General features: G+C 33.5%; 1 protein-coding gene across 3 annotated transcripts in view; it reads left to right on the forward strand.

Annotated features, from left to right (window-relative positions):
- Positions 1 to 13425, forward strand: part of KRAS (KRAS proto-oncogene, GTPase) — a 38927-nt gene that overhangs the window by 2635 nt on the left and 22867 nt on the right. For all 3 annotated transcript variants that reach the window (XM_044677534.1, XM_044677533.1, XM_044677531.1), the window contains exons 2-3: positions 2082 to 2202; positions 13244 to 13422. In XM_044677534.1, the coding sequence (XP_044533469.1) occupies positions 2092 to 2202; positions 13244 to 13422 (290 nt within the window). In that variant the 5' untranslated portion in view covers positions 2082 to 2091. The remainder of the gene's footprint in view (positions 1 to 2081; positions 2203 to 13243; positions 13423 to 13425) is intronic.

A 13425-nucleotide genomic window follows, 5' to 3' on the forward strand; every position in this document is an offset into this window, starting at 1 on the left:
TCAGACTCTATCCTTTAAATGAAATTAGTGTAAGGAACAGGGGATTTAGTTTAAAAAAAAAAAAACAGAAACTTGATTTTGAATCTCTGCTTTGCTACTGTGAGAATATGGGCAAGTCAGTTAATTTTTCTAAACCTTTATTCATTCATAAACTAGCCACAGAGGAAAAACCTGAGAAAGGGTTGGACTAGATGATTTCTAAAGTCCCTTTCAGTTCTAAGTTTAAATCTTATGAACCTATAATGTGTACATTTGAAATAAGTAGATATGTGGGGAAGGCCCTATATTCATGAATAAAGGCACAGATAGAGACACATGTGACATGTTCAGCCACAATGGGTTTTTCAGTGCTCCATTTTGAGAGATATTTGGAAGGAAAGTAGTGAAAGAAGAGATTAGACTGGAGGCAGATTGTAGAAGTCATGAATGCCAGACTGAGGATTTTGAACTTCATGATTAACTTCCATTGAGTTTTTAGCATCTGCATCTTAGACTTTAAGAAAACTGGTTGGGGGCGGGGCGCGGCACAGTAGCTAAGAGTTTGTTATGGCTCAGATTCTGTAAATATTTTGAATCCCTGGTATGTGCCAGGCACTGTGTTTTGCTGAAGTCACAGAGCAAAAGGAAAGAGCCCTACTTTCAGGGCACTTACATTCTATTTATGGAAACGTGTGCACATATAAGTAAATACACAATATATATATATAGAATAAATACAAATTAATTGGGGAAGGAATGTTAGGAATCAGAAAAGATTTTATGTAGGAATTGGTACTTTGATGGATATAAGGTTTTCTCCTTGCCACCTTTTATTGTTAATCATTACATAAGTAGGACCAAATTTCATGAGATGCCTAGACACAGTGGCTTAGAACTAGGTTAGTACAAGTTCCTTGTTCTCATGGTGGAGCAAAAATGGGTGTAGTAAAAGGTCTGGGATATACAACATAAACACTTTTAGAGCCTAAGGCCTTATTGGTGAGTAGGGCTCAAAACAGTCCAGGGAATGGTGTATTTGACAAACCAGAATATCTGGATTTTGACCTATTTGGTTATTTCTTATTCCTGAGTGAGCCAAATAGACATTTTATGTATTTACATGTATATTTGTGTACAGACTGAATATATTTCTGCATGCATTCATGTGCACATTTAAATAATTTATTCAGGAACTCTGATCATCTTGTTTTGAATTACTGTCAATTCTCCCTCTAAATGATATTGATTGGCCACTCTTATATGTACTTCTCTTTTCTTGGGTTCCAGAAAGGAAATCAATGGCGTATGTATGTATGTGAGAGAGAGACAGAGACAGAGATGGGTGTGTACATGTTCTATAAATCAAATTCTTGACATCGAATAGTTTACAATTTCACAATAGAAAGGGGGATCTATTTCTATATATCCTTTAAAAGTTGATGTTTTGATTAATAAAATAATTTGTTCCTATATACTTTAATCTTTTTTAACTCTACTTCTTGGTCTACTTTTTCTGAAGCTGGCCAAGAAGTGCTCTTTGCCACCTCTTCATCATCTTTGCTGTGAATTTTACTGCTATTTCCATCTCTTTAGAAACTAGAGGTTGATAGACATGTTCATGGCAGTAGCTAAGACTTCAGTCACTCTAGTTAAGGGATGTACAGTGCTGTACTCTGTGAGCTTCTTGTGAAGTCATGGCATATTCCAGTGAGAATGTGTTCAAAATTACACAATGGCCATTCTAAAATGAACTATCTAGTCTTAAGTATGAGACAAAAGAACCATGCCTATACTCACCTGGATTGTTTTTCTCAAAAAGCTGATGGGAAAGTTGTAAATATTATAAAAGTCAGATTTCCAAGCTTATGTGACTTATAGTATTTAGTAGAAATCTGACATGTTCTAACCATTGCAGCTATTAAAACAAGTTTTACTAAAGTTATTTTTAACATGCCTTTTTTGAGTATATCCTAAAAGTGTATGACCCACATAAAAGTAGGTAGGTATTAAATTTCTAACTTGTAAGAGAGTTTGGGCTACATTTATTTAAGTGTGAAGAATATTCTAATCATATTTTTATTGCCTTTTTTTTTGTTATAAAGCCTGCTGAAAATGACTGAATATAAGCTTGTGGTAGTTGGAGCTGGTGGTGTAGGCAAGAGTGCCTTGACAATACAGCTAATTCAGAATCACTTTGTAGATGAGTATGATCCTACGATAGAGGTAAGTACATTTAAAATATTAACTTTGTAATACTAAATAATGACATCTATATGATGGCCTGAAGTTTTTGAGCAATAATACTTAGTTTTGAAATGTGCATTAGGTCCCTTGTGAAAAATTTCAGTAATGTCCGACTACATGATCCCATTTGGGGTTTTCTTGGCAAAGATAGTGGAATGATTTGCCATTTCCTTAAATAACTCATTTTATAGATGAGGAAACTGAGGCAAACAGGGTTAAATGACTTGCCCAAGGTCACAGAACTAGTATCTGTGTCTGAGTCCAGATTTGAACTCTTTATGACTCCAGGCCCAGTGCTCTATCCACTGCACCATCTAGTTGCCGCTCGCGAAAATATTTATGCTTTAAAATAATTTTGAACTGCTTAATGTTAAAGTGGTCTTGTGTACGTTAACAATTCTGACTAACAATATTTAAGAGTGAGGGGCTTTGTAGCATGATAAAGAAGCTCATCTCAGGAGCAAGAAGACCTGAGTTTTAGTTCTTCTGAGAGATAGTTTGATCCTGACTAAGTCATCCTCTTACTATCATTGACAATTCTCTAAGCCTTAAAGTTGTGAAACAGTTATTTATTCCCATTTGCTAAGGGAATTTCCTCTTCTTAAAATTCCCTACATCAAAGAAATTCTAGGGCTGAACCCCTCAAAAAATGTTCAGTAGCATAACCACAAAAAACACTTTTTGTATCTATCAACAGATAATGTATCTTGAAAAGGAACAATTTAGAATAATAATATAGGTAGGGCTTTGCATGTACATATCCTTATGTGTATCTTTAAAGCACTTACCCACATATTCCTATTAAGTCCCTTTAGTCTTTTCTTTAAGCTTAAACAATCCCAGATTTTTTTTTAAAATTTTTTTAAACCCTTACCTAATGTCTTAGAATGTAACCTTCAAGAAGGCTACATTATGTTGAAGAAAATAATATGTACATCCTTACCAGATGGTAGTTTAGAATGAGTCTTTTCATGGCTTCTTAGTAGTGTAAATTTTGATAGATAGAAAATATGGGGAAAATGGTTTAGAGAGAAGAAGATAATGATATTTTACAGATTGAGAGATATATTTGAAATTTTCTCCTTCATTAGCCCAGATAGAAATAATTTGGTGAAAGTTTTAGGAGCAAATTTTAGCTCAATGTGAGGAGAGAAATAATTAATGCTGTCTAAAAGTAGACTGAGAATATCATAAAATAGTTCTCTTTTTAGATCTTTTAAACAGCTAGATCATCATTTGGAAAGACCATTGTGGGGGAATTACTATTTCAGAAGAGAGGATATCCTAGATCACTAGTACTGGATGATTTCTAGATAACCTGAGATTCTATGAAATTTACTAGGTAGAACTATTTTTTTTTTGTTTATACATGCTTTTCATCATTGTGGGTAACTTATCCAGTGTAAAAATGGGTCTCTTAGGTAGTATATGGCAAAGACAAGAATTAAACCCAGAAAGTCTCTGCTCTGATTTCCTGGTCACTACTCCATACTTCATATCCAAGCAGACCTTGCTTGTTTTTAAATAGAAAATTAGCTCCAGTACATAATAAGAAAAAAGAGTAATGGATGGATCTGAGCTTCCTATTCTGAATACCTGTATCTGAAATATTTCATTTAAATATGCTGTTCCAAACTGCTATTATGTCAGAGGTCAAAGTTACAAATTATGCTATGCAACTATATGATTTGGTTTGGTTTCATAAGCATGAGTGTCATGGTTTGTATATAAATTATTGTGTACATCTGATTCAGACCTGGTACATTTATTACTCTGAGATAATGGTTAATCAGTGCTATAGGATTCCAAACAAAAGGAACTTTTTGCAATTTCTATTATTGGGAGAAAATTATTCTAAATACAACGCATAGCTAATAATTATTAAAATGACATTTTAAGTTCAGTTTTATTTCTCCTCCCAATTACTGAAAATTACTAAGTGCAAAAGGTAAACTTTAATTTCAGTTGTTATAGGTCAAAGATGTCATAAGAAAAGACTCTTTTAGAGTAATACGACTTGAAAAACTATTTTAGAAAATATATTTAGTTAATATGCATGCGAAATGAGTGATTTATTAATGATACTTTAGTAGTACAAGCAGGATTATTATCATTATAGCATTATTTATTTATTCTACACCATACATTGCTGCTATGACAATAAGTTATATTTATATTGTGCTTCTCCATTTACACAAAACACTTTGATCACAAGGGTGAGCTAGGTAGTGCAACTATTATTTCTCCTTGTAGAGATGGGAAAACTGAGCCCCAAAGTAGTTAAATGGTTGGTTTAGAGCTTCATAGTAAGTAGTGGAATTGAGATTCAAACCTGGGTCTTGATTCCATATCTAGTTTTCTTTCCATTATACCATACTGCTTGTTGATGTAATTAACATTGTTTACTTGACTCTGACTTGATGTCCTCTGCTAATCAAACAGTGTTTTCTGTCTCTGATTTCTGTGGTCTTCCTGACCCCCATTTCTTTTTTGAGGTCTGTCTCATAGTTTTTCTCAAGGTTTAATTTTCTCACTTATTGTCACTTCTACTCCAATGTTTTAATAAAGGGATAGAGGTGATCCTAAGTTCTTGTAGCATCTGCCAGGAAAGTCAGGCTCTGGAATGTCCTAACTCACTGGGAACAACTTTGAACATGGGTATTTATGAATGTTAAGCAGTGGAGAACAGACTTCTGGTAAATTATTTAACCTTTCTGGATCCGTTTCCTCATTTATAAAATGAGTTGATTTCTGAGACCAGGTTAACCAGGTCAGGAGAGATTTATTTCCACATTTGGCTGCCACAGTAATAACAAAAGACTCCACTAATGTGTAGAGAAGTTGCAATCTGTATAAGTGATGGAATTAATCTTTTGAAATCCTTTAGCAGTAGTAGATAATTCTTTTTTGAAATAAGAAAGAACTTGAGGTTGAATTGATTGGAGAAAACTTTCAGTGTTAATAATAAGCCATATACATTTTACATGCCCATACACCATGAATATAGATATAAATTATTGCTACTACCTAATATTGGCAGCAAGTATTTAAAATTTTTAAAATCATTTTAAAAGACTATAAAATAGTTATAATATTTGAAATAATTGAGTTAATGATAAGCCTTAAGTATTAAAAATAATTCCTATTTTCTAACATAACTTGTTTATTTTTAAATTTTAATTGATCATTACTCTTGCAAACTTAAGAGTGCATTTTGCTAAGATTATCTCACTATGTATTGAATAAAACCCTTTTAAACATTGTGATACATGTTAAACTGTCTCCCTTTTTTCTCAAATTCTCAGAAGTGCCCTCTACTGGTCAACATTTTGCTTTTGATACTAAATTTTAATTCATACTAGAATTTTTAAATTCTGACTTATTTATGTACATGGCAATTTTAGAAAAATGTGACAGCTTCAGAATCTTTATCTTATTCTTAGGAACTCATTCAGTAGTTAAATTTTAATGATTTATTCTAAATTCTTTAATTTTCTAATAAAGGTATACATATATAAACTTTGCACATACACGATTGAAGCAATATATTTATGTCATGTTATGTCTGTTTTGTTGAACTTAGTGGAAAATCATTTTAGGCTAGAAAGTTAGGCTAATGCTAGAATAGTAAATCAAAAAGCATTTATTAAGTGTTTAATGTATGCCTGGCCCTAAGCTCTAGGTATTAGAGATACAAATAAGAACAAAACATCTACTCTCAAGGATTTTTTATATCAGTGTGGAGATAACACTATATATCAGCATGTTAGCAATACAAAGACAATGGATAAAAGCAAATGCATGATTTAGTAGAGAGGGTACTACATTTTCATCTAACTTATGCTAATGGCGGTAAAAGAGATATATTGTTTTGTTGCCAAACTTCCTTAGAGAAGCTTCTGAACCTATTTCTTTCCATCGAACTTGGAAGATCAAAAATCATATAACACTTTTATTAATGTGTCACACTTTAGACATTTTGTAATATGAGATTTGAAAACAAAACCTTAAAGTTGATCAGTCCATCAAAATTATTAAAGTACCTATTGTATGTCAGGCACTGTTCACAGCAGTGTTCATTACTTTAGTGGCTTCTGTGACCCCATTTCTCCAGAGGAACAGAGCTGAAAGTACCCACTCCTTATCCAATATGAACTTGGTTCCTGTCTTCCTGGGAAGTCTTTCATGGCAAGTCTACCTAACATACCAGAGGCATGCTAGGTCTTTATGTGGTTACCAGTACTGCATGAAGGCTATCAATTTGTTATCCAGCACGCTCACTACTTTAATAGCCTCTCATTTTCTTATTTGTATAACTTTGATATTTTTACACTGCTTGTGTATAGTTTTTGTTGTTAGTAATGGATGGCAAAAAATATCTACACATCTATACTTGTACATCTCTTCTCTGGATGATACTGTAGTTCTTTGGAAATCATAATAGATTTACAAAAGGATTTTTTAAAATGTTGAGATTGGGCCTCCTGATTTCATTGGTATAGGCAATTTCTCCTTAGCAAACTAATTTTTTCAATGCAGATTGGTACTTATTCTACAGTTTATGATCTTGCAGAACTGTTTGGGGCCAGAAGAGGTTAAATGACTTGCCTAGGGTCACATGATACAATGCATCAGAGGCAGAATTTTAACTTGGTCTTCCTTATTGAGAGACCAACTCTTTTTTTTTTTTCAGCACAGTCTCTCCTTATCAAAGGGTTGTTGATTTTAAAAGATGGGATTTTGTTTCAGAGAAAAACTTGGGGTTGTATAAAACACTATGCAATTTTCTATATGCAATCTAAGATGCTCTTTCCCTTTTTAATTTGGAGCCTATACAGTGTCTAAATATGACATTTATTCTGATGGACCAGATCAATAGCCTATCTTACCAAATGCTTTGTAAAGTCTGGATAATAGGCTATTCTTCAGCTTCCTGGTTTTCTTTTTTAATTGTTAGGCCAAACTGAGTGTTTGTCAGTCAGCATTGTCCAACAGGATTATTTAAAGACTTCAGTCTTTAGGGAACTCTTTTGAGCTGGTTTGGATAGCTCCCTAGAACAGTAGTAAATTCCAGTATATGTTAATTTTTTTGTACCTTGCTCTTTATTTAATTCAGCAAGTGGTCACCCAAAGTTATCAGGAAATCTCGTAAGATCTTAGCATGTTAAGCTAAGAGCACATCTTTTTGGAAGACTGCTTTTAAGCTTAGATTTTGCTTTACTGAATCAGAATTTTTAAGAATAGAGTGAGTTCTAATTCTTTACACTTTTCAGTCAGTTGTGTGGGTAAAGATGAGATCTAATGTAGAATATTGTTTGTAATTTTCATCTAATATGTCCTAGATATTGTATTATAGTTCAGTTTTTGTAGAGGTAAGAAAATAGGTAGAAGGGTTGTAGTTATTTATATCCTTCTAGTCATTTTTTCCCCAGTAGTAATACTCTCTGGGATTTTTTTTTTTGTTCCAGTCAATGCCCTCAAGAATATTGAGAACCAGGCCTAGAGATGAGAGGTCCTGAGATCCAGTGTGACCTCAGATGCTTTCTAGCTGTGTGATCATGGGCAGGTCATTTAAACCCGCTTTGCCTAGCCTTTTGCCACAGTTCTGCTTTGGAGCCAGTATATACTATTGAGTCTAAGACAAGATAAAGGTTTTTTAAAAAATGTTGTATTCCAACATCACATTCTTCCGGGCATACTTTGTCTACTCTAACTGTTCTCATATATCTTTTCTTTACCAGTAGAATATAAGCTCCCTGTGGTCAGGGACAATTTTTGTTTTGTCTTTTGAGTCCCAAGTTTAGCATATATTGAGCATCTAATAAATTTAATACTTAAGTTGAATTTTTTTAAGTGTTTTTTCTACTTTCTATGTAGAACATTGATTAGAATCTCCCATTGGTAAGGAAAATAGTTATAGAAATGGTGACAGACCTTTGCCTTTTTTTGTTTGTCTGCTTACTGGTTTCATCTTCAAATGGGGAGGGGAAAATAAGCATTTATACAGTGAGTACTGTTTGTTGGTCATAAGCACTTTTTACAGATATCTCATTTGATCTTCAGAACAACCCTGTGAAGTAGATGCCATTATCCTCATTTTATAGTTGAAGAAAACTGAGGTAAACAGGTGAAGTGATTTGCCCAGGGTCATATAACTGCTAAGTGTTTGAGGCTGGATTTAAATTTAGGTCTTTTAGACTTCAGGCCTAGCATTCTAACCATCTAATCTGGCTTAATTGGGTCTTTCAGCAAGCTTTCTATAAATTTGTCATTCCCTCCACTCTTTGTGGCTTTTAAAAAATATTTCCCCACCCCCAACCATTCCCCGCCCCCAATCCCATTTTAGTTTTGCTAATTAGTTTCTATTCTAAGGTGATAAATTATTCTTGACTTATTGTTTAAAAGGTTTTTTAGCCTTTTTTTTTAATCTCCTAATTTATATCAATTTTCTAACCTGGAAAAACAAGTAACCTAGTCTTTCTCTTGCCATGAGACTGCAAATTCTTAAAAAAAATTTTTTTTAATATTTTATTTTTCCTCAATTCTATATAAAAACAATTTAAACAACATATTAGTTCTAAATCCTCTCCCACCATCCCTCTTTTCCTTACTTCTTCCCTCTCTTCCCTAAGACGGTAAGCAATCTGATACAGATTTTACATGTGCAATCAATGTAAACCATTTTTCCATATTAGTCAGTTTGTAGAAAAGATTTCAAATGATTAAAAAAAAAGTAAAATACAGTAGTATGTTTTGGTAAGCATTCAGACTCCATCATTTCTTTCTCTGAGAGCAGATGACATTTTTCATCATGAGTCTGGGGTTGTCTTGGATTGCTGAGAATAAATAGATTGTTCACAGTTATTCATCAAAAAATATTGTTACTGTGTATGTACAATGTTGTTTTGGTTCTCCTCACTTTACTTTGTATCAGTTTATGTGAGACTTTAGTAGAGATTTTCCTGAAATCATCCTGCCTGTCATTTCTTAAAGCACCATAGTATTCCACAAATTGTTAAGCCACATCTTGTTCTCCTTTCTGATGCCCTATTATTCTTGCCCTGCCCATATTCTATGCCCATTCCCAAATTTGGTTCTTCTGTGCCTAGAAACTTTCAGGCTAGAAACTTCTAGTTTCTTAACTGAGAAGTTAGAAATAATTAGACTTATTTCAGCGAAACCCTACTTTCCATAAAACATCTGAGCCACTCTGATCCAGACTCCTACAATGCATGCTATGGTGAGGTAACTTAGTTGTTTTCTTTCCTTTCCTACTCTTGGCAGTTCTGTTCTAGGGCTTTTATTCTCGGCTCTAGTGGGAGAGTTGATGAATTGCTCTAGTATTTTTCCTTTGTTCTCTTTGCTTTTTACTCCTTTGGGTGTCTTCAGCTGGGTCACATGGCCTTTTCTTTTGGACCTTCTGTTGGACACATTAAATAAAAGGGTCATGTTGCTTTCAACATTTACTCACTTGCCTAATTTTTTTGCTAGGTCATTTTACTCTCAGCAGTAGATTTTGTCAGTCAGTTAGCCTTCTTTAGGAAATGTTTGTAGATTGTTTTGATGTCTGTTCCTTTCTCCATTTTCTGTCAACAGAATATTTTAGGTTAGTTGTTTTAATTGCATGGTATATCTTAGTATGGGTTTGATTTTGATCTTTACTCTAAGAAGTTAGGCTGTACATTTAGAAACAACCACATTAGTAACCCATTGTTTCTTGTCCAAAATACAGTTTCATTTTCATGATATTCATTGTTTGCAATCTCTTTTGAAGCATTCACGATGTGTATATAAGTTTTTGGCATCTTCCATTCCTTAATCCTCACCTTATTTCTAACATATTTTTCAACATCTTACCCAGTGCTTACCTTTGCAGTGAAATTACCAATTATATTAATGATGTATTGTTTTAATTTGGAGAGTCTTACTGTATATGCTCTTCTAGGACTTTTCTACCTCTTTATCCTCTGCAACTGATGTCACATAAGTTTCCATGTACACTGCCATAAAAGATGAAAAAGAACCCTCCCACCCTCCCCATTACCTTAAGATACACAATACAATCTCTTGTGTTTTGCTTTTCTATAGAGAACCTCCTCTTGTTTAGGTGTAGCTTCCTTATATCTTCTGGTTTCCAATAGATCAAGCAACAATATTAGTCTTTTTTTTTTAATGTTAGTCTTAATATGATTCACTTGCCTTCATTTGGTAGTGTGACAACTTGCTGGTCAATGGACAAGGATGTCACATTTAGAATATTGACAGTTCGTTTTAATGGTTGCATATGGTATAAAAACTATTATCTTTAGAATGCATTTGGTTCCTTTTTTGTCACCTAATTGCCATAAGAATTCATCACCTGATGATATGATGAGTATCTTTCTTCTAAGCTGGACTTGTCCTTGAAAAGCAGACATCTGTTGATAGGACTGTACACAGAGACTTTCTGTAATGGTAAAATTTACCAGAACCAGTACTCCGCTCTCATAGCTTTCAAGGATCCAGCATTTTTTCCAATTCCCACTTAGGATTCTGAATAGGACTTCATGACAGCTTAAATTTTAATAGTATTGTCTATTTAGTAAATATTTGAATTACTGTGAGCATAACTTAAGAGAGTCTATGCATTAGAAATTTGTTCAGTTTTTCACATATCCAGGTCTGATTTGCACCTAGGTTGTGGAAGCATACATATTTTAAATTGTTCTATGGAGCTAGAAAAGAAGTACATCTGGATAATAGTAATAATGATTGTACTTGTTTGTGATGGGGATTAGACATTGTTGTATAGTGTTTTAGACCTGGGTTTCAATATATTTTTTTAAACTCTTACCTTAGAAATGTCTGAGGCCAGATTTGAACCTAATACTTCTTGTCTCTAGGCCTGGCTCTCAATCCACTGAGCTGCCTCAGTATTTTTTTAAATTTAAAATGTTAACTTCTATTTCTAGTAATATAAGAAGATCAAAGAAAGACAGAATAAGCAAAAATAAATAAAAAAAATAGAATTAAGCCCCCAAAGCCCTTAACTTAGCTAAAAAACATTAAAAATGGTTCAAAAGGATTTTTTCCATACAATTGTATCTTTACCTTTATAAGTTGTTAATAAAAGTACATTTTCTTGAATAAGTTAACACTAACATTCTCTGCTTTGTAGGTATGGTTTTTGACAATACTTTCTGGTACTGATCCCTTATATGGTTGAAGTCAATATATGTATTATGTTCTTTTGTTTTCACTTTTTTATTCTACATCATTTCATATCTTTCACAGTTCTTTGTATTTTATATATCTGTCATTCCCTGCAGTTGTGTCCTTTCTTTACCTCTTAATTGTGTTATTTTGGGTAACTTAAGTTCTTTGGACCTCTTTTTCCTTATGTATAAAATGAGGGGAGAGACTTAGAAAACTTAAATTTCAACATCCCTTCTTGCTCAAAGTTCTATTATCCTATTACCTATTTCAATTAATGTGTAAGGAAGACTAATTTTTTTAATTTCAAAAAGAAAAATGGAAATCCTTCTGTATTTAAAAGGTCACTCAAAGTTTAAAAGCCTTAGCAGTATGAGATCTTTTAAATCCTTTCTACTCCATGAGCCTATGTGATCCTCCTGCCTGTCTTTTTTAAAGCCTTCAGTTAATCGGGTAATTTGATGAATATCTATAAAGTCAAGGCCTATCTCTTCCCTATACAGCCTCCAATTAGATTCAGCATATTTTTAAAGGACCTTCCTTGTTCAAGGTACTTTTATAGAAGGGTCTGAAATATTAGAATAACTGCATTTCTATATCTGCTTTGGTATGTAATGTAGGGTACATTGACAAATAGCACTCTCAGATTTAAATTCTGGCAATCCTTAATATTTTTGTTTCAAAAGATATAATATTTAAATAATGGCTAACATATATTTGCTTAGAATTGAAGCCTTTAATGTGATGATACTGAGTTACAAGGTATATAACTAGCTTTAACCTCAGGAGAGGTGGGGTGGATCAGTTTCAGAATGTGTCCTAAAGTCTGTCTCCCATTCGTACCTCTGCTTCCTTTTCTTTGACTTTCTACTGTCTTTTCCCGTTTCTGGTAATATTTGACTTTGGGCCTATGAGGATCTCTGGAAAAGATGTAATTGCTAGGAACCTAGTGGTGATATTGCAGTGAGTGATTTTTTTTAACCTTTCTTATTTGGTGGCATTGTCCTATCTTTATGGACACCTCGTTCTTCCTTTGCTAGTCTGAATATATAATAATCTTTTCACTTTTTTAGTTAGAAACTCTTCATAGCTTAAAATGATCATGCACCCTATTGACTACCATAAGATTTTTCTGGTTGCCAGGAGGCACATCTAAGAAACATAGTATAAGTATTGATTGTACCCGTTCGTGATAGGATTAGACATTGTTTTATGGTGTTTTAGACCTGGGTTTCAATATATATATATTTTTTAAACCCTTAACTTCTGTCTTAGAATCAATACTGTTTATTGGTTCCAAAGCATAAGATGTTTCTTAGGTGTGCCTCCTGACAACCAGAAAAATCTTATGGTAGTCAGATAAGTGATTTTATTGGTATGATACTTCTGCTATTGATTCAAAAGATAGTCCCTCTGTGCTTTTGAGGATGATCTTCATGAATTGCTTTGGTTTAACAGATACCACTTGCTAGCCAAACTTCTGGAGCCTTCCTTTCTAAGCTGATCCTTATATAACAAAACTTAAAGTCCATCATAGACACATCCTCAAAGCCTTTCTAGCATGTTTTCCCCTGGCTTACCCTTTGAGGACCTGGGATGATTGTCATAACTGCAGTTATGCAGTGAGGAATGAGAGTAACACTTAAGTAGAATTTAATAGGTTGACCAGAACAATTTAAATGTAGAAATCTCATTATATTAATGATACTCAATTTAAGTGATTTTTGTACTTTAATATGCTTGGTAGCATCACCACATCTCTGTATAGCACCTATATAAAAATAAAAAGGTGTATTGTAATAACCAGACTCTGTTTCTCCTTTCTCAGGATTCCTACAGGAAACAAGTAGTAATTGATGGAGAGACCTGTCTCTTGGATATTCTCGACACAGCAGGTCAAGAGGAATACAGTGCAATGAGGGACCAGTACATGAGGACTGGGGAGGGCTTTCTATGTGTATTTGCCATAAATAATACTAAATCATTTGAAGATATTCACCATTATAGGTG

This window comes from Gracilinanus agilis, chromosome 5 (assembly GCF_016433145.1).
Source record: "Gracilinanus agilis isolate LMUSP501 chromosome 5, AgileGrace, whole genome shotgun sequence".
Taxonomy (NCBI): Eukaryota; Metazoa; Chordata; class Mammalia; order Didelphimorphia; family Didelphidae; genus Gracilinanus; species Gracilinanus agilis.